Source organism: Chiloscyllium plagiosum, unplaced genomic scaffold (assembly GCF_037043375.1).
Source record: "Chiloscyllium plagiosum isolate Xiang-an unplaced genomic scaffold, Cpla_swu_hap1 HiC_scaffold_32, whole genome shotgun sequence".
In the NCBI taxonomy this organism is placed as follows: Eukaryota; Metazoa; Chordata; class Chondrichthyes; order Orectolobiformes; family Hemiscylliidae; genus Chiloscyllium; species Chiloscyllium plagiosum.
The window spans coordinates 11,525,879-11,553,010 of NW_028270170.1; the positions used below are offsets into that span (position 1 = coordinate 11,525,879).

Genomic DNA, 27,132 nt, shown 5'->3' on the forward strand with positions numbered 1-27,132 from the left:
TATCTATTCAGCCAATATTTTATTATTTTTTTAAATCAGGAAGTGCTAGAGAAACTAACAGCATCTGTACAGGGTGAAACAGGCGTTTATTTAATGATGACGATGACAAGGTCCTTCCTTTGGGAAGGTCATGCTGACGGTCTCTCCAGATAACTGTTAGTGGGTTTTGATGCAATTGAATGACGAGCTGTCCAACATCCGAGAGTCAGCCGGGTTGGTGTGGGGACAGGGGTGACATACACACCAGCAAACACCCAGATGTAATTAAAACCAGGAGCTGAGGATGCAGCAGATCTAAAACAAAAACCAGAAATTGCTGGCGAAACTCTGGCAGCATCAGTGGAGAGAAAGCAGAGTTAACTTATCGGGTCCAATGACCCTTCTGCAGGCTGAAGCTTTCTCTCCACTGATTTCACTGCTTTATCTTTGCTGCATCCTGAAATTGGCCATTGTGTAACCAACATCGATATTTCGGGGGGGGGGGGGGGGTGGTGGGGGGGGGGGGGGGGCGGAGAGGTGTGGGTTGGCGGACACTGCGTTTGGTATTTGGGGAAATTATATTTTACAAAGACTTGCATCTAAAGACCTATCCCAGTTATTCCAAGAGTCCAGGTCTGTGTTCCACTGTGAAAAGTTCACTTTACCAATAAGTGCGCTTTTAATTTTGTCTCCAGAAGGACTATAAGCCCCTTGTGTGCCATTGGTGTGTTAATCGCACTCTCTCATAGGAACCGTCAATGGGACTAAGTTTCGCCCTTAGTAATTTATTTAAAATACAAATTAGGAATCAGCCCACAAACTGTTAGCTTGCTCAGTAAGTGAATCATCTCGAGATTTTCTCATCAACTGTCCGGAGTAATACACCTGGAGTAATATATAGTCTAGGCTGGATTCTTGATACAGGCTCAGAATATGAAGGACAAACTGGTCCAGGTCCAAGTTCAACTTGGCGAGTGTGACATGGTAGTCATTACTGAGACGACCTTATCGAGGTTTGGAAAATCCTTAGGGTTGCGGAGTTCAAAACAATGAGGCTATTTTTTTAAGATGAGAGGAGAAAGACTTAAAATACAAATTAGGAATCAGCCCTGGTAGCTAGCCCCACAACCTAAACGGCAACTTTTTCATACCGAGAGTGGTTCGTCTGTGGAATGAACTGTCAGAGAAAGCAGTAGATGCAGGTACAGTTAGAACATCTAAACACATTTGGACAGGTACACGAATAGGAATGGTTTAAAGGAATACGGGCCAAATGCAGGCAAGTGGGACTAGTTTAGTTTGAGAAACCTGGTCGGCATAGATGTGTTGGACCGAAAAATCTGCGTGCTGTATGACTGTATGATTCTCTGACTCTGTGATTCCGTGACCTCTGGAGTAAATGGGACTTGAAACTGGCCCTTCCCTCACTCCACAACAGGAGTGAATCGTGTACACTGGCAGCAGAGAGAGCATCGATGACGGTTAGCGTTAGTGTGTGTTTGGTGATGTATGATTGTAAATGGGAGGGTCAGAATGAGTCTGCCAGTTTATTCTGAAAGGTGTGGTTTAACGTATTGTTTTGTTCGAACATCTGCTGTTTGGCGCACAGATGGCACCACGGACCAAATGAATAAAGTGAACGTTATACAAAACAATACCGTGAATTTAAAACTCGATATTGTTCAGTTCAGCGAGACTGGATTGCAATGAGATCGTATGCATTAGTGATCCCAGTGTTCTGAAGAAGTGTTCATATGTGATTGGAAACGATAACTCTTTGTCTCTCCAGAGATTTGGAAGAGCCGGTGTTTGACTAGGGTGAACAAAGTTAAAAATCACATAACACCAGGTAATAGTCCAGCAGGTTTATTTGGAAGCACTAGCTTTCGGAGCGCTCATCCCTCATCAGGTGGTTGTGGAGTATAAAATCGAAACACTTTTGCTATAAATTCTGTGTCTTACACTCCACAACCACCTGATGAAGGAGCAGCGCTCCGAAAGCTAGTGCTTCCAAATAAACCTGTTGGACGATAACCTGGTGTTGTGTGATTTTATCTCTTGTCATAGATATTACCAAACCTGTTGAGTTTCTCCAGCATTTCTGGGGCTTTTTTTTCTTTTAAAATTCCCAGCATCCGCAGTATTTAACTTTTATTAAACTATTTCGTCAGTATTTTGCAAATTTTAGCCCCTGCAAAGTAGTTTTAAGTCGTTTCCCTGATAACACAGTCGTCCGCAAGGTTTTGCATTTGTAGCAGCTCTCTCTCTTCCTCTCTCGCACTCACACACACAATTATTGTTTTTGACTAGAAATAATAATAGAAAATGCTCCTGAACTTAAGCAGGTGTAGCAACATTCGTGGAGAGAAAAACAGAATTAATATCTGGAGTCTAACTTTAGTGAACTGATCCGTATCATTTAGTTCCACAGAAGAGTCATATTGAACTTGAAACGTTAGCTCTAACGTTAAGCAGACCTGCTGAGTTTCTCCAACGCTTTCTCGTTTCGTTCCGGATCTCCAGCATCCGCAGTGTTTGAGTTGGACTGGACCCGCAGAAATGAATTTGTTTGTAGTTTGAAAACTTAATGAAACATTTACCAAGAAAAAGAGCAAAATTATGAGTATCGTATATAGGGTAGATAGGAAGAAATCTTTCCCAGCAGGTCTGGCAGCCTATATGGAGAGAAAGCAGAGTTAGCCTTTCGAGTCTAGTGACCCTTCTTCAGAACTACTCTGCTTTCTCTGCACAGATACTACCGGACCTGCTGAGTTTCTCCTAAAAAATCTGTTTTTGTTTCAGATTCCAGCATTGCCACTTCTATGTTTTATATTAAGAAAGTTTTTTTTCCCTTTAGTAAGGTGAATCAATGACCGGGGCATAGATTTAAGATAAAGAACAGGAGATTTAACATACATATAAGGAAGATTTCTGTCAATCAGATGGTGGTGCGAATCTGGAACGACTTTAGAGATGCCAATCCTCACAGCTTTTAAAATGTACTGAAGGATCACTTCAAACGCCATAGAATACAACGCTATGGGGCAAGATGAGAATAGAGAGGTACAGATATGATGGACCGAAGGGCCTCTTTCTGTGCTGCAAAACTCTTTGACTCTGTGAGAGATAGGAATCAGCAAAACTTTTTTTTATATTTCAAAAATATACTTAATTCATAAAAATATATTAAAACATATACATCGTCACAAACGCAGTTCATAAGAATATGAGGTCACAAATAAACATTGGAGCGTTCTATCCAAAAAAAGCCCAAACCAAAGGCTTGTACAAGAATATATGTACATGCATTTGAAGCGAAAAAAAACCATATAGGTTTTTATTATTTTCAATACAGCAGTTCAAACTTCTGCTAGAATGGGGGAGGGGAGATATCTTTTCTAAACCCTCCTTTGAGGAAGGTGGAAACGATGTGGACTCGTTTTACTAGACTCTGAAACAAATTAACACAAATTGGACTATTCCGGCTCAGGTGGGTAAACTGCCTGTTTTGACTTTTGTGACGCTTGGTTCAGTTGAACTGGTAAAATATGCTCAGTGTCTTCGTGTAAGAAAAAAACAGAAAGACCAGTGGATGCTGTAAATCAGAAACAAAAACAGAAATTGCTGGAAAAGCTCAGCAGGTCTGACACCATCTGTGCATAGAAATCAACGTTAACGATTCGGGTCCGGTGACCCTTCCTCATTTAAGAATCTGGTCGGCTCTCTCTATTCGTTGTCTTGTTTGTGTATTTAAGCTGTGGAGGTGCCGGTGTTAGACTGGGGTGGACAAAGTTAAAAATCACACAACACCAAGTTATAGTCCAACAGGTTTGTATGGAAGCACTAGCTTTATGAGCGCTGCTCCTTCGTCGGGGAGCTAGTGACACTGTAATCTTTTGCTACAAATTCTTTGTCTTATGATCCTGTCCCACAGCTACCTGATGAAGGAGCAGCGCTCCGAAAGCTAGTGCTTCCAAATAAACCTGTCGGACTATAACCTGGTGTTGTGTGATTTTTAAGTTAATGTTTTTTTTTCACAGTCAACCCAGTCACATCCAATACAGCAATCTTGCTAGTTTTTCTTTTAACTGAGTAATAATAATTCTGACCTGCTAAAGAATTCCTTAATTCTCTCATTTTGCAATGCCGCGTTTTCATAGACTTTTATTTTGCTTATCTTTTCTTTTGCGGTGTAATCTTGTTTCTTATTTTGCATTTGCTCTAAATACATCTGTACAATGTTTCAATTTCACCCATAACTCTCTATCGAAGGGTTAAGCAACGGACTCGAGCACCGAGATCTGGAAACTAAGACAGGGATGCATTTGTCCCCGTGTATCCTGCCAACATATACTCAACAATCTCTCTCGTGTACCCAGTAATTTCCCCGTGTACCACAGGAATCTCCGGCTACACATCAATCTCCGCCGTGTACCCCAAAATTCTTTCCTGTATACGCACTAAGCTCCCCTGTAATCTCCCCCGTCTGCCCCAACAATCTTCCGATGTGTTTGATAATCCCCCCCTGTTACCCACAAAAATACCTCCCCCCCCCCCCCCCCCCCACCAAACCCCTCTCTTTGCAGCAAAAATATTCTTTTTTTAAAAAAAAGGTGGGCTCTTCTGCCATTTCCAACTGAACCTTTCGATAATTTGAAGTCTGGAACATTTTCGTTGTGTTGACGCTATCAGCGCAAACACTTTCATGGAATACCTTCCCAAAATGTTATAATTTTTTTGCTGTTTCTGGAGTCAATGGGTCTGCCGTGTGCTTGTAGATTCTCGTGAAGATTTATTTTCTAATATTCAAGTGTCAATCGAAGCCCCAAGCGTTCAGGCGCGACATTATTCAACTCTTTACTGTCTCTGGGCAAAGTCTACATTCCATCTGCTCTGACACTGAACTGCAGAATCAGATATCCATCAAAAACAATTTTAATTTATCCGGAATGTTTCTTAAATTAATGATCAAAAACTTGTAAAATGGGAGTTGTTGCCTTCAGTTTTTGTTGCCATGCGCGGATGTGTGAATGATACAATCACAATGCAGGAGGAAATAGGAGCAGTAGTCCGTTCGGCCCCTCTAGCCCGCTTGCCATTTGAGACTATCATGTCTGATACGACAGCTCTCACGTCCCCTTTCCCATAGCCCTTAATTCCCCGATTGTCCCAAAAATCTAGAACTATTAAAACTCTATATCCTCCTTAAAATTATCCAGTGACCATGTGTCCACGCTCTGGAGTAGTGAACTGGACAGATTCATGACCCTTTGAGAACGTAATTTCTCCTTATCTCGGTTTTAAATCTGTTATCCTTAATCCCCTAGCTCGGTTTTAAATCTGTTATCCTTAATCCCCTAGCTATGACATCTCCGTCTAGATTGAAGTTGCAAAGCAAGTTGAAAAATCCCCCCCACGTCTAATTTGCTTCTAACATACCTCAAGCAGTTGCATCATTGCGAGCTGCAAAATTTAATTTTAAATCCCACTGTATACGCAATCAAAAGGATGAAAATATAATAGCGAATACACAGTGGGTCAGTCTGTCTGGAATAAATGAAGGGACGGGTCAATGTTTGGGTTAGAATAATCATATGTATTCAAATATGCTGGAGAAACACAGCGGGTCTAGCAGCCTCTGTGGAGAGAAATCAGAGTTGCTAGTCCAGGATGAAAACTGAATTAATTTCGAATCAGTCTGTGGATGATGGTTTCCAGCATCCGCAGTCCTTTATTTTTGTTCGCTCAAAATAGAGCAGTCCACATCCTCTCTGACCCGTTATTCCCACTTGCATCATCCCTATCCAGGTTCCCAGCAAACCGAATATCAAATCATCGTCTCACCTACAAGATGCCAGGGGCTCGACTCGATCCAAATTTCAGCCAATCCCTCCGCCCCTTTTAATCCGCTGACTCCGGCCTTTTGTGTATCTCCGCTTTTGCCGACTCCTGGTGACGTGAATTTATCCCTTGTCCCAGCAAACTCTTTCCCCAGAACATTCTCCCCTCCTTCCCTCCCGGGCAACGAATTGTCTTGAAATTCGGTTTGAGAGCAAACAAAAATTCTGCTAAAATGCAGCAGCAGACCCTCATTGTGAACAGACCGGGAAGCCGTCCACGTCCTGTTTAGTAAACAGGTACATTGCACGAAACAGAAAGGAAGACTTGCATATTTAACGCAAGTTCGCTACCACCGGACATTTCTCAGCGCGGGTTGTGGTCAATGAGGTATGCACACCGTTTTAAGATGGGCCCAAAAAACATTTTTAGCCTTTGTCTATCTGACCATGTTTGGGACGAGCTCTATTCCCCAGGATGGGGTAATTCAAAACTAGAGAGCATAATTTTATAGTGAGAGGAGAAAGATTTAAAATGGACCCGAAGGAACAACTTTTCCACAAACTTTTCGTTTGTGTTCATAAGATATAGAAGCAGAAGTAGGCCTTTCGGCCCATCGAGTCTGCTCCGCCATTCGATCATGGCTGGTATGCTTCTCATCCCCCCTTTTCTGCCTTCTCCCCATATCCCTTCAAAACCCATTACCAATTAAAATTCTGTCTAACTCTCTCTTAAATGTACTCACTGTCTCAACATCCACCGTACTTTGGGGGTAGCGAATTCCACAGATTCACAACCCCCTGGGAAAAATCGTTTCTCTTCAACTCTGTTTTAAATTTGCTACCCATTGTCCTAAGACTGTGACCTCTCGTCCTGGAGTGCCCCACAATAGGAAGCATCAGTTCCAGTCTATTTTAGCCACACCTTTTATCATAGTCCAGAGCGTGGTGCTGGAAAAACGCAGTAGGTCGGGCAGCATTGGAGGAGCAGGAGAATCGACGTTTCAGACATTATGCCCCCTTTTATTGTCTTGAATTCTTCAATTTGATCTCCCTCATTCTTCTAAATTCCAGAGAGTACAAGCCTAAATTGTTTCAATATCTTTTCATGCCCCTTGTCTCTGAGATTAATCTAGTGAACCTTCTCTGAACTGCTTCCAATGCCACTACATCTTTCCTCAGATAAGGGGACCAAAACTAAGCACAATACTCCAGGCGCGGTCTCACCAATACCTTGTGGAGTGAACTGCCAGAGGAAGTGGTACAATTACAACATTTAAGGGCCATTTGCGCAGGTACACGAATAGGAAAGGTTTAAAGGGAGCGAGAACGGAAATTGCTGGAAAAGTTCAGCAGGTCTGGTAGCATCTATGGAGAGAAATCAGAGTTAACGTTTCGGGTCCAGAAGTCTTCCTCAGAATGTTTATAGGGATATGGGTCAAACACAGGGAAGCTGGACTAGTTTAGTTTGGGATTCTGTTCGGTATGGACGAGTTGGACTAAAGGGTCTGTTTCCGTGCTATATGATCTATCACATCATAATCTTTTATTCATTTCTCTCCTTGCAAAAGCTCCGGGAGTAGATAGCGCTCTGTAACAGGAGTGAATACCCCTTGTTGTACGTAGGCCTTTCACGATATTACAAGGTGGATAGAGCGAGATAACCTCAAATCCGGCGGTGTCCGGCATTGTGAATGATTTCGGTCGACGGTTCCTCGGGGATAGTGCACGCTACTCTTCCAAAGCTGAAGGCGGAGCCATTATGCGGTTGGCGGGTTCAAAGACAGGAATGAACGTGTTGGGTCAAACCAGGTCGGGTCAGATCAAGTTCATCCGAGATCGGCTGTGTAGCCACCAGGAGAAAGACCATCTTTAATATGGGACTGCAGAGTCCTGCCTTCAATTTTAAAAAAAAAGCACACTCCCTCTGCACTTTCTTTTGCCGTGATTTTAAGTTCACATTTCGGTATTGTCAAAATAAAAGGGGATTTCCAACCGTCAGACAGGGAATTCGCGCGTGACCCTTTGTGGTAGGGTCACCCTCACGGAACACTCCTCTCAAATCTCATGTTGCACCAAATACACTGATAAGAACCTTAACTATTATCTAAATAAAAACCTTCCCCCACTACAACCTTCACAAACCATCACCCTCCCCAGAGAGTCACCGTGAGGTCAATCTCCAACTGGGACAGCCCCTGGGCCCCTATACCCTTCAGCTCGGGGTCAGTGTGGGACATTGCACCCGTTCGGGCGTGGAGCTGGAGAGAGAAGCTCATGGGACACTTGGCAAAGTGGAACTCGTCAAAGCTCCTGACAACCAGCGAAACCTTTCTTGATATTCAATTTGAAAGGCAACAAACATCTGCTACAATAAAGCGGCAAACGCTAACCGTTCACAACTCCCATCCCCTGGTAAGCAGCCGAAATCCGATTGATTCAATTATATTGTATAGAACCAACATTGCGATTTCTTTATAATGCGTTTTGCTTGATCAGCACACCCTCAACGCGGGCCAGTGGTCTATTTTTGAAGAGTGGAGACTGTTAGAAAGTAGAAGCCAGTACCACAACTTGTACTCATGTTTAAAAAAGTATTTTTTGTTGTTGTTTGGAAGTAAGGTACTCTATAAAGGGCATTGCAATTATAAGTGGATCTGAAGTTCTGGGCCCGCCCCCAGCCTACCAGAACTGAATGTGGTGTCCGGAATGTCAGTAAGGGCTCTGGGTTGGCTGTTTGCGGTTTTGTTTTCTCTGAAGATGTAGTTTGATGCCGAGTCATAGGCTGGGAGGAGCCATGTCTGATTCCGCGGTAAAAAGAGCAACTCGTCGATCAGTCAGAGCCAGTCTGGGATGAGCAGAGAGAGACAGGAGGCGACGCTGAGTCAGACTGACGGATCAGCTTGCATTAGCAGCAGCCCCGAGCGGCCACTGCTAGCCCTCTCTATCCCCACACCCACTCTCTCTGTGCGTGTATGAATCCAGCTTAGCCCCAAACTCAGTGTTGACCTGACCACCTGTTGACAGCGGCGTTTCGTTAAAGTCTCGTCGACTTTGGGGGGAGCTTTTTTTTAAAAAGAATTTCGTTACAATATCTCTGGCCGCGTTCCGTCCGATTCCATTTCAACAATCCTCCCAGAGTTCACCGAGAGAACACGGAGCTTGTACCCAATTGTGGAACAGCAGGTAGGCAGTGACTTTCCTCAGTGTTCTCCCACTGGCAGATGAGTGTGTGTGAGAGAGAGAGACCGAGTGTGTGTGTGTGTGTTAACGGGGAAGCGTCGCTAACCGGGACTCGAGCATAGAGTGCGTGTGGAAAGTGAGCGGTGCTTGGAACGCAGAGGTTCAACCCTCACTCCCTGCACCCCGCTCCATGGCAGTCAGTTTAGGGATGAGTGGTTGGGAATATAGTGGGGGAGGGGGTGGCATGTCTCATCGTGTGCAAACCAAGGAAGGATGATGGGAGAGGGGAAAGAGTTTCACTCAGCGAGTCAAGAGTACAGAGCCTGGAAATGTGGTGGAGGCGGGTTCAATTGAGGCTTTTGGGTGAATTAATTTTTGGGGAGAGAAAATGGGGAAAAGGCAGGATATTGGCACTAGGGGATAGGACCGGCGGGGACGCGACGGGCCGAGTGGCCTCCGTCTGCGCCGTCACACAACTCCATGATTCTTCCAGTTCCACAGGACCACGCAGTCACTCTGGGCACTGTATTTCCCAGTTCTCAAGGAGGAATTGCCAGACCGCTCCCGCAACGCGGTAAAGACAGGAAAAGCTGCAAGATCCCCCCCCCCCCCCCCCACCCACCTGGTAGGGAGCTTGGAGAGAGAAACAGAGCTAGTGTTTGAACATCAACGATTTCATGTTTCTGATTCATTTAATTGAGACCTGGTTCATTAGAATTCCGGACCTATTTGAATTGTACATCTCAGTGCCGTGTGCGTGTGTGAGGCAGAGATTCCACCAAGTCTTGCTGTTGTTATAATAAACAGTTTAATGACACGCTGAGATTGTGAATCTCTGCAGAATTTATGACCAATCTGCTTGGCCATAGTGAAAATCGGGTTCACCGCGTACAGAATAAACATGCAAAACGAGGAACTATTTTACGGATATATGCCACCTACATTTCTAATATAAATTAAACCAATGATTGGTAGTACGGAACAGAAAAACGAGAAGTTGAAGGTTTTTGTTCTATATTCAGCAAGACTAGAGGGATCTGGACTGGAAAAAGACAGACCATATCATCCAGCACGGGAAGACGGTGCTAATCAGCTCATTCAAGCCCCCTTTTTATCATATATAAATTACATCCCATAGATTGCACTAATTACTAGAGTTAAGGGACACCCATTAGGATGAAAGGAATAGAATGGAAGAGGGATATTCTGAAAGTAGTGATTAAAGTTGCATTTTATAACCTTCCGGAATGTATACCAGGGAAAGCAGGCGGAGGGATAAGCAGTTACGGGTTACAATAGGACAGGGAGCGATGGATTTTTGGATAGTTCTGTACAGTTCTGTCCTGGCTTTGTGCTGCTCATACCTACAACTGCCGGGAGATCTGCTGGCATGGTATTATACGTTGGACGGCGTTGCGCCATCCTAACTATCCACTGAGTACCTCTACAAAGCACACGGTGACATGCGTCATCCAGCTACAAGTGACTCCTTTCTCTGCTGCCCTGCTCCATCCCCGGGGTGGTGGGTGGGTGATGGTGGGGGGGGGGGGGAGATATGGGCAACTTTACAGCTTTAATCAAAAGTCAGAAAGATCCTGTCATCTTCTTGACTGGTTGTGGCTGTTCATTTCGCTGTTGCAATTTCAACTATATTATCATGTCTGATACACTCACCCGCCCCCTCTCCCTTCAAGTGTCGCCCAGAATTAGAGAAATGGACGCTACCTATTTTTGGCAGTTCGTGCTAAGTTGGGTGAACAGAGGGAAGCGGCGGAGTTGGGGGTTTAGAATTTTGATCTGTCGAGTTCCATGTTAGCGGCACAGCACCACATCCAAAGTTCCAACAACCGCGTCCAGATTGTTCTCAGATCCCAAGGACCTAGGGTTGGGGGATCAGGGGTGGGGAGGGGGTGTCTTGAAGTCGGTCACATCACGGAATTTGACAATTCTCACATCATCTTGACAAAATTGTAAATGAGGAGAAAGTGAAGGCTGCAGATGCTGGAGATCAGAGCTTAAAAATGTGTTGCTGGAAAAGCGCAGCCGGTCAGGCAGCATCAAAGGAGCAGGAGAATCGACGTTTCGGGCATAAGCCCTTATTCCTGAAACGTCGATTCTCCTTCTTGCTTTTCCAGCATTTTTAAGTTAAAAATTGTAAATGACGTTCATCAGTCTTTAAATAAAAAATCGAATTGGATGTTAAAAAGTCGCTTCTGATAGTTCTCGGGTGGTTGCCGAAGATTAGATGAGATTACTTACAGTGTGGAAACAGGCCCTCAGCCCAACAAGTCCACACCGACCCGCCGAAGCGCAACCCACCCAGACCCCTACATTTACCCCTTACCTAACACTTAGCAATTTAGCATGACCAATTCCCTTAACCTGCACATCTTTTGGATTGTGGGAGGAAACCGGAGCACCCGGAGGAAACCCACGCAGACATGGGGAGAACGTGCAAACTCCACACAGTCAGTCGCCTGAGGCGGGAATTGAACCCAGGTCTCTGGCGCTATGAGGCAGTAGTGCTTGCCACCGTGCCGCCCACAAGATGTGAAATCCTTGCAGGGAAGCTTGTAAAGGTGTGCTTCCGCCAATTATTTCAAATGTAATTTGAAACACTCGGGCCACACCGATCATATTCAATCTTTGTTACTTATTCTGTTGTGTTCAAACGGATCTTTTACAATTGTCCTCGTTTTCCAAACTCGATCCAAAAGAGGATCGAATGGTCTCTGATAGCTCCGTATCCCTCACCACAATCCGGGCATTTGAAAGTAAGAATATTGTACGGCTTTAATGGTGTGATGTATCAGTTAGGATTTGCGATTTATCCTATCAGTTGTATGACACTATGATCTTTTGCTATAAATTCTGTGTCTTATGATCCTGCACCACTAACTACCTGATGAAGGAGCAGCGTTCAGAAAGCTAATGCTTCCAAATAAACCTGTTGGACTATAACCTGGCGTTGTGATTTTTTTAAAACTTTGAATGGCTTTACGTTTCCCTTTTGTTTTTGCCTTTTCACAATCATGTAACACGGTGAAAAATTCTGTAAAATTCGCTTTCAGTAAACAAAAGCACACTTTAAGTCTAGCGAAGAGGTTAGAAAGGTGTACAGAGCTTTCAAACATAAACCTCACCCATATCTGCCCGACGCAGATATGGGGAGATTTCTGAGGGATTGGTCACCAAAACAAATAGAATTTTTTTCATAAGGTTTATGAACAAGATGAAAGATACGTTTATAGAATTACATTTGAAATAATTCTATCCTGCGCAGATTCTCCAACAAGTCTGTTTCAATGACTGATTTTTAAAATGGCAAAAGGGGCCAACTTTCGGACAAGTGAGCTTTGGGGAGAGGCTGAATAGGCTGGGGCTGTTTTCCCTGGAGAGTCAGAGGCTGAAGGGTGACCTTATAGAGGTTTACAAAATTATGAGGGTCATGGATAGGGCAAATGGACAGTCTTTTCCCTGGGGTCGGTGAGTCCAGAACTAGAGGGCATAGGTTTAAGGTGAGAGAGGAAAGATATAAAAGAGACCTAAGGGGCAACATTTTCTCACAGAGGGTGGTACGTGTATAGAACGAGCTGCCAGAGGATGTGGTGGAGGCTGGTACAATTGCAACATTTAAGAGGCATTTGGATGGGTATATGAATAGGAAGAGTTTGGAGGGATATGGGCCGGGTACTGGCAGGTGGGACTAGGTTTGGTTGGGATATCTGGTCAGCATGGACAGGTTGGACCGAAGGGTCTGTTTCCGTGCTGTACATCTCTATGACTAAGTAGTACTTTGGAAAAACTGAAGAGCTTTCTGTAAAATTTGGGGACGTGAGGCGGCACGAGATCCAGTGGACAGGGGGAGTGCTAATTCTGGACTTCAGCAGTTGAGGTTGCAGTGTTCAGGCAGAGTGGGCAGGTTCGAGTTATAGAAGAATAAGACAGAGTCAGCTAATAGAGCAGCTACAACCTAGTTTTTTTTTGTGACACGCGTTGAATGGTGGGATTCAAGTGGTCTTTGCTTTGTCCTGAGCCTTTTTAGAAGACATCCCTGCGCACAATCACCACCGCTGTGGCCTCAGTATAAACCTTTCATTTTTTTACATTTCAAAAATATACTTTATACATAAAAACGCTTCATATAAATAATGACAAACACAGTTCGGTTCTGTATGAAGATAACAAACAAACATTGGAGTTTGACTCAGTCCAACAGACAAACCAAAGGCATCTCTTACTTGTACAAGACTACATTTACATGAGGCAGCTGGAGGGTCAGTGTAAACCGTTCTTGCACCTGTGCAGAGGCACATATAATACAAATTCCCGAGGGGTGTCCACTCTACAGACCAAATGGAGGAGTTTAAATTCAGCAGAATGGGAAAGTTATCACACGGCTTCAGGAAAGTAAAGAAGGCGTTTGGTATGCTTTCTTTTATTGTTCAGAGTATTGAGTACAGGAGTTGGGAGGTCATGTTGCGGCTGTACAGGACATTGGTTAGGCCACTGTTGGAATATTGCGTGCAATTCTGGTCTCCTTCCTATCGGAAAGATGTTGTGAAACTTAAAAGGGTTCAGAAAAGATTTACAAGGACGTGGCTAGGGTTGAAGGATTTGAGCTACAGGGAGAGGCTGAACAGGCTGGGGCTGTTTTCCCTGGAGTGTCGGAGGCTGAGGGATGACCTTATAGAGGTTTACAAAATTATGAGGGGCATGGATAGGGTAAATAGGCAAAGTCTTTTCCCTGGGGTCGGGGAGTCCAGAAGGATGGGTATATGAATAGGAAGGGTTTGGAGGGATATGGGCCGGTGCTGGCAGGTGGGACTAGATTGGGTTGGGATATCTGGTCGGCATGGACAGGTTGGACCAAAGGGTCTGTTTCCATGCTGTACATCTCTATGACTCTGTGACCCTATCTCCTTGGGGGGGAAAAGATTGATAAGGAAATATCTACAAGCGAAATGGGAAGCTAGAGATAAGAGACACTTAATCTGATAACAAGATGATAAACTATTGCTTGTTTACTTCCCAAGAATGTAAGAAAGCAAGTTGTCAAACTTGTGCAGGATATAAATTAGTTTTAACACTCAGAAATAGTTCATAATTTCTTCAGACATTAATCTACATAGGTTGGATCATAAAAGCTGATCTTATATTGGGCTTGAAAGTCCTGTGCTCAAATATATTCATTGATGTTTTCCTCTTAATCTTAACACCTAAACCCTCAAAATACTGACAGAAAATGTCTGAAGTTACAATACTCTACAAGGTTTGGTTTTGATATTGTCACCTGACCTATAAACAGATGCTAAACAGGAAAATGGGTGTTGTTTTAGTATTGTGCTGATACATCAGTCCCGATGTTACAAACTCCAGGAATCACACGACACCAGGTTATAATTCCACAGGTTCATTTGAACCCCTAAGGAACCTCGCTTGGAAAGCTTGTTATTTCAAATATACCTGTTGGACTATAACCTGGTGTCATGTGGCTTCTGATCTTATCCATCCCAGCCCAACACTGACATCTCGACAAAATGCCGCTATAATAACCAGCACGGTCTCAATAGATACTGTTTCCCAGCTCCTTAGCCCTCACTTAGTTTCCTCTTACTGCTGCTTAATGCCAATCTCTCTACCGCTTCACGGCTGGGTTTGGAATAGAAACGGGGAGGGGCATCAGTCAGTCAATACAAAGTGTAGCGGGGTTGGTGAGGGATGTCGAACCGGGGGCACGGGATTTCTCTCTTATAGACATAACTCTGGCATACCTCGCTGGAGAATCTGAGATCGACCCAGCTCACACAAAAATAAAGACCGAAAAAACTGCGGATGTTGTAAATCAGAAACAAAAAAAAAACCCCGAGAAGTTGCCGGAAAAGCTCAGCAGGTCTGTGCAGAGAGCTCGGAGTTAAAGTTCGGAGGAAGGGACGTGAAACGTTCGTTTTGTTTCTCTGCACAGATGCTGCCAGACCTGCTGAGCTTTTCCGGCAACATCTGTTTTTGGTGATTTGGAGATGCCGGTGTTGGACTGGGGTGTACAAAATTAAAAATCACACGACTCCAGGTCATCGTCCAACAGGTTTGGTCACAGAGGAACACCAGCAGACAAACATTTACGGTTTCAGAGGGGGTTCGCATCAGTGGGTCGGTTTGTGGACAGGGTTAATGCAATCCCCTCACAGCCACTGGTGACTTGTGTGTGTATTTGCTGCCAAAGCCTGGGGCGGGGGGAATCAACCGGGTGTTGGTGCAGTGACATGTTGTGTTCGTGAACGGGCATTCAGTGAGTTCTGGCGGACGCGCAACCTCCCCCCTCACCCCATTGTTATCAAAGGGCGGCTTCTCACTCTCTCCTTTCCCTTTGCAGTCGGCCTACAGTCTTGCTGGAGATTCCCCCGGCAATGCAAGCTGCCACATGGAGTAGCCTCGGAGAACAACACGCTTCGCCCCTGAGCCCCGGCTTCAGCTCCTGGAAATCGGCCGCCCTTCCTAAGAATTTGGGGATAGCCCCGAGCGGCAGCAGTGCTTTCAGCCCTTCCTTGAACGCCAGCTCCAACTTCTCCGCCAGCAATAAGTATGTCTTGCTCAACAGCCCGGGTTTGAAGTCACAGGATTGCGTCCAGTACAAACCCCAAGTCCACTCGACGGTCGAATACTTTGCAAACTCCGTGCACCCCCGGGTCGACATGGCTCACTATCACGATTCTTGGTTCCGACCCCCTCCCCAGGGAGGGGCAGCCGAGGACGGGGGTCTCTCGGCCACCTGGTGGGATCTACACGCCGGCTCCAACTGGATGGACCTTCAGAGCAGTCAGCCGACGCTTTCAAACTCCCCCCACCCAGGCTCCCTGCAGCCCCCTTTAGGGGGTTACGGGTCTGACCATCAAATCTGCGGCCCCCCGACCCACCTGCTCCAGTCGGGCCCGGTCATGATCAACCAGGACGGCTATAAGCAGACGGAGCCCATCCAGGAGCCGCTGCTGCTGAACCAGAGCTTGGAAGGTGCTGGGAGAGCGAAGAGTTCCAGGCGCTCGCTGTCCCGGAGCTCGGCGCAGGGGAACTGCCGCTGCCCGAACTGCTTGGAGGCGGAGAGACTGGGCTCCGCCACGGACGGGAGCAGCAAGAAGAAGGTGCTCCATAACTGCCACATCCCGGGCTGCGGGAAAGCCTACGTGAAAACCTCACACCTGAAGGCGCACCTGCGCTGGCACAGCGGCGACCGGCCGTTCGTCTGCAACTGGCTGTTCTGCGGCAAACGCTTCACCCGCTCGGACGAGCTGCAGAGGCACCTGCAGACCCACACGGGCTCCAAGAGGTTCTTCTGCCCCATCTGTAACCGGGTCTTCATGCGGACCGACCACCTCACCAAGCACTTGAAAACGCACGGGGAGAGCGGGCAGCTCCCCCCGGGCAAGGAGAGCGCCGGGGAGGCCAGCAAGTGCACCTCGCTGCCGGCTCAGTCCCAGTCTCCAGGGGACAGCCAGAGAGACTGTCAGGCCAAGGGGATCGGCGATGGGATCCCGGCAACTGAGCGACAGCAAAATTAAAGACTTGTGGAAAAGAAATTTCGTGTGAATTAGTTGCACTTGTGAACTGCTGTATCTAGTACCAGAGTGAGGTTTTGAAGGAAATCTAAAAAGGTTCCACTGATCCCCATGCTCTTACATTAGAAAAGGGACTTTCTGTTTTGAAAAGAGACGGAGAAGATCAATTTTCTGCTCCTCAGGGGAAAAGAAACTTACAGGATAATTGGGCCCAGCCTCGGTCCCGAAATATCTTCCTCCCTTCACAAAGCTGTGCAGTAATCTCTGTCTCACCCACTCGCTGAATGTCTCTCCTCATTCTCTTCATTACAACTTCACTGATCTCCCCAACCACAGGGAATGGTCCTTTCTTATTCACTCCATTGAGATAATTTGTAATTTTCATTTTATACTTGGTAATTTCCTTTCATATTAAAAAAAAACCTGGAGGCTGGTTCAATTGCAACATTTTAAAGGCATTTGGATGAGTATATGAATAGGAAGGGTTTGGAGGAATATAGGCTGGGTGCTGGCAGGTGGGACTAGATTCGGTTGGGCCATCTGGTCGGCATGGACGGGTTGGACCGAAGGGTCTGTTTCCATGCTGTACACCTCTATGACTCTACTCTCTTTTGCTCAAGTGGAATAGTCACGATATTTCATTTCTGCCATCATAGCTGTAGCTCCCCAGCCTGGGATCCTCCTGCACTCTCTCCATGACTTCACCAACCCACTTGGACATGTTGTTCGTTTCTGTTTTAATTACAAGGCAAATGTCCCTTTAATATCCTTCTGTCTGTTTCATCTCCCTTTCCACTGATGTTCATTTAAGCCAGCAATTTATTCAGAGATGTTCTTAGTTGAACAACGGGGAGAATAAGAGGTCATAACTACAGCAGTTATTGCATATAGGGTTCCTTTCTACAGGCCAGTAGTTTCTGAAAACAAACTTGCACCGACCATGGGTGTAGGCTACATGGCAGGAGATGTGATATCTATCTCAGCAAGAGTTCTGTGGTTTAAAAAAAATACATTGTTCTTATTTAGAATTAAAATTAACTTCCTGCACTTCAAAAAGAAATTTGCTGTGTAGTGTTTAGAGATATTTTGATGTGGATAATATACAACATAAAGTACAAGTTGTGTTACCAAATTGTTTCAAAAAGGGAAGAGTAAACATTCTAGGGAGCTTTGTTCCATAAACTCAGCCCACATAAAACACTTTTTAACAGAAAGAAATGTTCACATTACAATCAACCTATCATTCCAAAATTGCAAAGTTTATTTGTTTCAGTCACATATTTGTTAAAAAAGTAAAACTTAATGGCATAATATTAAATAGAATCTCAAGCATCTTGAAGACTTACCAAGTTGTGGTTCTTACAATGTTAGACAAAGAGTGTTTTGTTTTTGTTTTATTTAAAAGTATAGTTTAATTACTAATCATCCAGTTTGTGTCTGGGTGGCAATAAATAATGCGCTAGTGATTTTAGCAATGACATGGGGCTACATTAGGATGAAAGCTGCCAATACCAGATGCACTTCAGTATCTCGCCCTAGTCTGTGTAGCATTTTTTTATAACCAGCATCTTGCATGTGTAATGGTTGGGAAGTCATGTGTTTGTTGCCTTTCAACATGGCAAGGCATAGAGCACAGGTGATTATGAAACAAAACGACCATCACAAGTCTTAGACAAGCCTTTTTAAAAAATTATTACTGCTATTAGATATGGTAGTGTTTAATTTTGTCATTTATTTTCCACAAAACATTTACATTCAATTTCAGCTGTTGTCTAGTTTTCTGTTTTATTCTATGGGCATTAATGTAATTTTAATAGATTGCTTCCTATATTTCATACAGGGAGCAACAAAAAACATATTACACCCTTCATAAAGTATGAGTTCATGCACCTGGGTACATTCAGTCAGATCCAAATGTCATTAGATTGCTTGGATTGGCACTGAAATATTTAATAAATTGTATATTTGCAGTAAAAATAATGAAATGTAAATGCATAGAATAAATAGGATCTCACATTGACTATAGCCACTCCTTGAATTATTTGACTTATAGAAGGCATCTCATTATTTACTTGTGATAGTGATTGTTGAAGCTATTGGTCTTTACCAAGGGTGAGATAATCTAATAGTGCACTGTTACTGGTGCATTATCATATTATTAACGAATGAAGTCCTAAGGTAGAGCTGAATTGCATCCATTGACAACACAGACTTCCCTGCAATAGCCATGGTTCTCATGTTTCCCTGGTTCTGATAGCAGAACTCTTGAAAGCTCACTTGCAGGTGGCACTACCCTCATTAGTCTTGTCCCAGTTCCCTATATTTAGTTCCATCTCACGGAGCTCTTGATGACTCTGTCTCTCTTATCTACTGGCACATAATCCTAATGGCCCAGCCCCATGTTCAGCATAATATCAGGATATTGTCCATTCTAAAGTGACCTTTAAAAGTTGCTGTTGAGTTTCTTCCTGAACCACTGCAGCACATTGTAAAGATGTTCCCACATTGTTGTTTGAGATTTCTTTCTGACCCAACTATCATTGCTTATCTTTACATGAAAGAAGAATAAAACTCACAAAACCAGAAGTAGAAGATATGCACGGCATTATGGAAATGCACATTATGAATGGCTTTACATCCATATGTATCTATCATGAGAAATATAGGTCAACATTTCAAATATTGTGGTGACTTATTCCTTTTAACCCTTTGTTGGAGTGAAGATCGATACCTGAAGCATGGGCTTCTCTTTGTAGATATTCTGGTCCAGCAATTTTCATTAGCATTATAATGCATATCATATCTTGCAAGCCATGATTAAGGAGTTGTAATAAATGTCATTGGGAACTGATCACAGAGTACAAAAAAAAATTTCAACCAACATTTAACTTCAAAGAAGGTACCACATGCAAACTTGATGTTTGGCTCAAATGATCCATGCTGATGTTTATGCTCCCCTACTCATCTTCATCTGTCCCTATTGACCTAACATTCCATGTTTTCTCCCATTTGTATTTGTCTAGTTACCCCTAACAAATTAACTGATCAATGTAGTATCAGGAAACTTGATCTCCTGATATTGATTCAAGTAACGTTGTAATATAATTATTCACAAAAGCAGGCCAGATACTGATCATGAACAAAGTGGTGTTCCTGGGGGGAGGCTGTTAAAATGTTTCTCAATAAGAACCATGGCTATGTTCAAGCATAATTTTAGAGTAGTTGTGTTGTATGAAAATTCCAAACAGGATCCAAATTGTTCCAACAAATCCCTGTACACAGAGTGTGATTATCTAGAACCATAATGTGTATTTCAGATATTGAAGCAGATGTTAAAATAACATATCCTCCATCCACTTAAAATGATCTGTATATTCTTAGAGAAACTAAGAATCTACGCTGTGAATTACATACACTATATGAAATTAATGCTGTTTCTTTTATTTAATTTGCATTGTCTTTATAGTTGACATAAAATAAAAAAATTGTTTTCAAATGTTTCACGATGCTTTTGATATGGTTTTTCATACTTACAATAGTAAAAGCAAAAAAGGGACTCCAACTGATTATAAGATTGTTAACTTACTTCTAAGAATACAGAAAATTTTGTATTAAATTATGGCAACACCTTTGGGGGAAACAGAGTTAACCTGTCACCCATCTGACCCTTCATCAGGGCTGGAGAAAGGTAGAAATGTACATAATATTTGTGCAAGAGTGGATTGGACAAGGACTAAAGGAAGGTCTAAGATAAAATGAGTGTTAGGAATGATTGAATGAAATTAGGATTAGTGTTGCAGAAGCAAAGGGCACGGTGATGGGATAATATCAAGATTCAATAACGGATTTGGTGGGATGTAACAGAAAACTCTACGGATTAAGTGATCTAAATTAACACATTTAAGACTGGTTTTATGTATATAAAGAGTGATAAATATACTGTATTAAGCTGTAAATGTATACATCAAGCAGTAAATATATGTTAAATGATTTATATATAAAGCAGTAAAAATATCTGTAAAGCAATATACAAAACAGTAAATGTACATTTACAAAAGGTCTCTCGCCCTTCCATCTGTCAAGGATCCTGTTTTATGACAGCCAGAATGGAGAACTCGAGTTTCCTGGCACCTTTCATGATCCTTGTCCAAAGGTGAAGTCTGACAGCAAATAACACACGAGTTAAGTTGGCAGCAAGTCTCACTGCCTTCTTACAATCACAAACCCTGCCTGAGATGAAGTTCAATGGATGAGGCTAGGCCCCAGACATTAGCAGTATTCTGAATCTAAGATTACATGCTGTACCATCATTTTGTGTACTTTCAATACTTTGCAATACATACCATTATACACAAAAACATCTCCGGGGGGTTCTGTGTGACAGCCCAACATGATAGTTCTCACAGACAGTTCAGTGTCAAGCGGTCACCTCTCGGTCAAATCAGGCTATTTTTGCATTCAGCCTGTTTTCTCGATACTTTACCACTTTATCAATTGCTTGTTGTCATGTCCAATTAACCCTTAATGATTAACCCTTAATGTTCTGGTTTGATGACATTGTTTTTAATTCTACCACGACAGGCAAAAAAAAAGAAACAGAGAAACAAAGGTGTGTCTCCTGCAAGGGTGCTGCTGTTTAAAGAGAACAATGCCAAAACAGGCAAAGGAAACAAACTGGAGTGGAGATGGTGGTCTGAAACTGTTGAATCCAATGTTGAGTCTGGAAAGCTGTAAGCATCTAATTGAAAGATGAGGTGCTGTTTTTCATGCATTTTAAAATTTATTTTGGAAACAGAAATGGTTACTGGGGAAGGACATGTGGCTGTGAAAGTGAGTAATTCGTAATATAGTTTGGAGCTTTTTAAATGGTAAATTGACTGCTCAGCACAAACTTGAGCTGAACAGGTTAGAGTGTGCCAACATTAATTCCTTTCTGACTTGCGAGTCAGCGATTCTGGTTGGATGTATTCCAGAAGATTTTATCACATGATCTCCTGTTTCCAACTTTTCCAGCAATATATTCCAGATCACAGCTCACTATGTCCTCATTTCACCCCTGGTTTCTTCAGCAATCACCTGAAGTGGAACTCAACACCCACGAGGGTTTTGAAGACAAAGACAATTAAGGCTGGGCTCTTGAGAAAAATAAACTTGCGGAGTTTCAGAGTTCGAATGGGACAGAGTAGGGTGGGACAGAGTGGATTGCTCTATAGAGTTGGCTCAATGGTCCAAACAAACTTTTTTTGGTTTCATTGACCTTATGTCCCTGGTTGGTGACCTTTTTGCAACCAAAAAGTGGTTTCTCCTAATTACTGTAATAAGAGCATTCAAGATTTTGAAAACCACAATCAAATCTCCTCTTAGCCTTCTTTGGTCCAAAGAGAACCATTGTAACTTCTCTAGTCTCTCTACATAATTGAATTTTTTCAATCTTGGCAACATTCTAGCACCAAAAAGTTCCAAGTTTAACCCCTGACCTGTGGCAATTTAACATAATCTAAACTGAAATGATCTGGGATGATACATTTGGCCGCAATATTCAGGAAGGGGATTACTGCTCTTGATGTATGAGGTTAATACCTACTCCATCCATATCTAAGCTTGGATTCAATATCATTTCTGACTGATTGGATGAAAGCTTTTCTCTCATTGTTGGTTTAAGTCATAGAGTCATAGAGATGTACAGCACGGAAACAGACCCTTCAGTCCAACTCATCCATGCCGACCAGATATCCCAACCCAATCTAGACCCACCTGCCAGCATCTAGCCCATATCCCTCCAAATCCTTCCTATTCAGAAACCATCCAGATGCCTTTTAAATGTTGCAATCGTACTAGCCTCCACCACTTCATCTGGCAGCTCATTGCAGACATGTACCACCCTCTGCATGAAAAAGTTGACTCTTAGGTCTCTTTTATATCTTTCCCCTCTCACCCTAAACCTTTGCCCTCTCATTCTGGACTCCTCCACCCCAGGGAAAAGACTTTATCTATTTATCCTATCCATGCCCCTCATGATTTTATAAACCTCTATAAGGTCAAACTTCAGCCTCCGACGCTCAGGGAAAACAGCCTTAGCCTATTCAACCTCTCCCCCTTAAAGTAAAATGATTTGTTTCATTTGAACATTGTTCTGAGTGGCAGGTCGTAGCACAAAAATCTAACCAAAAATTCATCAATGTTTCTCACAAACCCACAATGTTCAAAAGGTTCATGCATAGTCGGGAGCAACCTTGTGATTTGGAATGAAGTTGGAGAGAGGGATTTATTGTGCCAATAGTACAAAGGTACCTGACAGGACAGTGTTTAATGCTGGTAGTGGGTTAGAAAAATGTTCCATTGCCTTGTATGAACATCCCTCACTCCAGCTGGGATTGGTGAACAGGACTTATTATAGATTATGGGGAGAAGACAGGTGACTGGCTCTAGGTGCATTGCTCATTTGAGAATCCATACAGATGTGAAAGGCCAAATGGCTTCCTTCTGTGTTGTAACAATTTTGTAATTCTGTGATTCATCATAAGTTTGTTGCAATAAAGTCTTCTAATGTCCAATGAAACATAGATCTAAAGAGGATTGTGCCTTTCAAGTGACTCTAAGCAATGCTAACATCAGCTGTAGTTCACTTGGTTGCTGTCTCATCTCTGAAGTAACAATTCACATGCTCAGGTTCCACTCTTGGGACATACCAGTACAGCACTGAGTACAAACTATCAAACAAACTATTTAACCAATATCTGGTCTGATGTGAAAATTCACATGGCATGGAAATGGGTCTGGGTGGGTTACACTTCGGAGGTGGATGTGAAAATTCACATGGCATGGAAATGGGTCTGGGTGGGTTACTCTTCGGAGGTTCGGTGTGGACTTGTTGGGCTGAAGCGCCTGTTTCCACAATGTAGGGAATCTAACCTAATCATTATTTCAAAGAGAAGCATAGGAATTACTTCTGGTGTCCTTGCCATTATTCATCTTCAATTCAGTATCACAAAAACAAATTGTTTTGTTATTATCGCACAACTTCTTGTGGGATCTTGCTGTGTGCAACATAGCTGCATTTTCTACACAACAAGACTGTTTATATTACAGAAGTATTTATATGTCTGAGAAGAATGTTAGACAATCCTATGATTATAAAAAGGCAACATATTAATGCAAGTGTTTCGTTTAACTTTAACTAAAATATAATTAAGTTAAAAACAAGCCTTGAAGATCCTGTTTATGTAGAGATTTTGCTCTTTATAATACATATGGATTAAATAATGCTGTGCAACATTGCTAAACGTCAGTTAAAACTTCATTGTTTTATCCATTATTGCAACAAAGGATTTACCCATTTCTTTTCACACAGGAATTTCATATAAATGCAATAACTCACACACTGTCATTTCAAGGCTTTAATCTTTTAGGCAATCTATTCATTGTAAATTCCTCTTTCTTAATTTGCCTTGAGTCTGGTTTTGGGCTGGTCAGTCAGGTTTTATTCAAAAATCTCAGACATAAACGAAACAGCAAGCAAAAGAAATCAAAGCATGTTTGCTACTTCTATTAGGTTTCATTCACTGGTGGCATCATTTGTTGAGGCTAAGGTTTCAAAGCAAACATTAGCGTTTAAGCCATAAATTGTCAATTCTACATCTCATTTGATTCTGACTTTGCAAACTGTGACAGCTCTTCCCCATTATATTAAAACACTGTCCGTCAGTAAGTAGCTCAGTGATTCAGTGAGTTTGATCTACTCTGTTTCCTGCTCCTTCACAAACAAAGGAAATCCCTATAACATCTTCTCTGAATAAACTTAAGTTCATCAAAACACTGCTGGCTCTATTCTATATCACATCAAACTGCATTCATCTCCCATCCCTACTAGCTTTGATACTTAAATTTCCATGCTACTGTTCATGATCTTACCCCTCCACCTACCTCAGTTGCCTCCTCCAACTCCACAACCCTAAATAACTCAGTATTTTCCCAAATCTGCTCCACAGCCTTCACTACAGCTTTGATGGCTATGCCTAGACTGTGAACTTTGGAGTACCTTCCTAAAACATTTCACCTCTCTGCCTGTCTCTCTTCTTTCTAGATCCTTCTTAAACGTACCTCTTTGGCCAAATGTTTGATCACCTGTGCTAATGTGTTCCCCATGGTTGCATTTTTATTTTTTTGTTTGATCAGGTCTCTGTGAAATGCTTTGGGAAGTTACACTAAACTATATAAATGCAAACTGTTGGTCTTCCATTGGCTCCTCTTTGTCCAGTCTGAGATCAGGAGTCTGGGGATTCACAGGCACCAATTCTTGACCTATACTCTTCCTCCAGAGTCTTATTCCATTTTCATATTTTCAATTTAGCATATCCCAGTTGGTTTTGTTTGTGAATTCTACCAGAGAGTGATGAATACTTTCTTTATCATACTAGCATTTTCAGAAGGTTAAATATAGAATTAAGCAGGATTGAAAATGAGTAGAAAGCTGTAATTTACTGTAAGGCTTCTGATGGCATCAGAAACCATGATGGCAGTTTTAAAGTAGTTTATAGATGCTGCCTCAACCCACACTAAATTACAACCTTCTACAGTCTACCATCTGTGTTTTCTTAAAAACAATATACACTGCTCCCACAGTAAAATGAAAATGATGTTAATGATTCTTAAAGCAGTATTGCTGCCAGTAACTATGCCTTGGTAATCACTTCCTACATTTGCCTGTTTAATGCACTGATGGAGGCCATGCCTTCAGTCATCAAGACCCCATAGCCCATAACTCCCTCCTTAAATATCATTACCTCCCTATCTTTCTCTTCTCCTTTGAAACACTCCCCAGAAACAATCACCTAGTTTATGGTCTGCCTTTTGGGGTCAAAGTTCACTGTTGCCAACATATATCAATGTAAGATGCCTTTGGAGGATATTATACTTTGAAGGTGCTGGAAAAGGTTGAGGATGTAATTTCCATGAGAAAATACTAATGTATGGTTTGTACATTTCAATGTCACACAATTAACAATGATAGATATGACCAGTTAAACTGTTTTAAAACTGTTTGTTGAGGGTTAAACTTTGGCCAGGACATTGCCTTGATCTCCTTCAAATGATTCCATGATTTATTTTGAAAGGACGGACAAGACCTCAACTTAATGTCTCATCTGAGTGACAGCACATCTGACAGTACAGTAATCTGATAATACTAAGAGATTTCTGTACTGCCCCGAAGTGTCAGCCTGAGCTCAAGTCTTGGAATGGGGCTAGAATTCACAAACTTCTCACTCAGGAGTGCAAGAGCCAAGGTGACATCTGTTGAACTGTTCATCTTTAAGGAAGCCTTACCTTTCTTAAGAAAATATCTGGTCTCACTTTGGCAACTAACTTTAGGAGCCTGATTGAATTCAGGAGTTCTCTGTCTGCTGAGTCACAAAGTAGACTCCCATCATTCTTTAAGTAACTTGGTGAAGCATTCTTGACAGTACTTATACATAAAAAAAAACACAGGTTAATATTGTGGCCCTTAATGTAAGGTTGGTGGTATTAGTTTAAAACATATGAAGAAGAAATAGGAGTAGACTATTTGGCCCCTCAACCCACTCCATGGCCCAATTAAGTCACGGCTGGTCTGACTGTAATCTTAATTCCATATTGCCACCTAACCCCGCTAACCATTCACTCCCCTTATTACAAAGATGTATCCATTTCTGGTTTAAAAATATTCAAAGACTTTGCTTCCATCACCTTTCCAGGAAAAGTATAAATAAGACTCACAACCTTTTGTGTGAGAAAAAAACTCCTAATCTCTATCTTAAATGGGTGACCCCTTCGAAGAAATGACTCCTAGTTTTAGGTAAAACCCTTTCCTCCTCGGTGTTTGCACCTAGGAGTTTAACAAAGGCTAAAGTAATATGATACACAATGTTAATCATTCTTCTTCTGGAATCTTCTAACAGTAACTTCTAAACAGTGACTTACGTTTTGCCTAAAGAAGTCAATAGTTTTTCCTCTTTATATTTAATTGCATAGATTTCAGCTAGTGAGCTGGGGAAGAGTTATGAAATCCTCTGTCCACACGAGGGCAGTACAAAGTCAAAAAAAAAAAGCTGGGAGGAATCTTCAAGACCTTTTCTGAACGAACCATTTCGTCATAAGGTTGTACAGAATACATTGCAAAGGCTTGTGTTAGCCAGTTAAAGCCAGCTTCAGATCTGCAATTCATGATCAACTTGTAACAGGAATTTCGATCTTACACATTTCTAACAAAGTGAATTGGCCCAACTGAGGATAATCTGCATAAATAAAAAAATGTAAAAAGGTCAATACAGGATATATTGTATTTCAATAGTTTCTTGTGGTCAGATTCACTTTTTCTCATCTCAGATGACATTTCCAATGCTTCCCTGATTTTGACATTGAAGTTGTTTGAGATTTCTAAATCACCTGAAAGAAGTTTAAGATATTTAGAGAAACTGTAATCAAAGAAGTGATTCAAAACTGTGTGGATGCTGCTGAGTTATTTTAACACAGACAGATTAAGTTGTAGACTGACCTGATCAGTGTGAACAGTTGGATTGGCCAAGGTGTCCAGTGCTAATGGACAC

General features: G+C 42.5%; 1 protein-coding gene across 3 annotated transcripts; it reads left to right on the forward strand.

The window, feature by feature from the left end:
* Window positions 1-6,084: 6,084 nt before the first annotated feature.
* LOC122539665 (transcription factor Sp9-like) lies at window positions 6,085-20,049 on the forward strand. Of its 3 annotated transcripts, none has more exons than XM_087977785.1 (2): window positions 6,085-6,207; window positions 15,373-20,049. In XM_087977785.1, exons 1-2 carry the CDS (start codon window positions 6,203-6,205, stop codon window positions 16,550-16,552), a joined length of 1,185 nt encoding a protein of 394 aa, XP_087833911.1. In that variant the 5' UTR covers window positions 6,085-6,202; the 3' UTR covers window positions 16,553-20,049. The 3 variants fall into 3 exon arrangements, with proteins under 3 accessions (XP_087833911.1, XP_043530594.2, XP_087833912.1); XM_043674659.2 differs by lacking the exon at window positions 6,085-6,207 and adding an exon at window positions 8,669-9,002; XM_087977786.1 differs by lacking the exon at window positions 6,085-6,207 and adding an exon at window positions 15,266-15,288.
* Window positions 20,050-27,132: the final 7,083 nt, after the last annotated feature.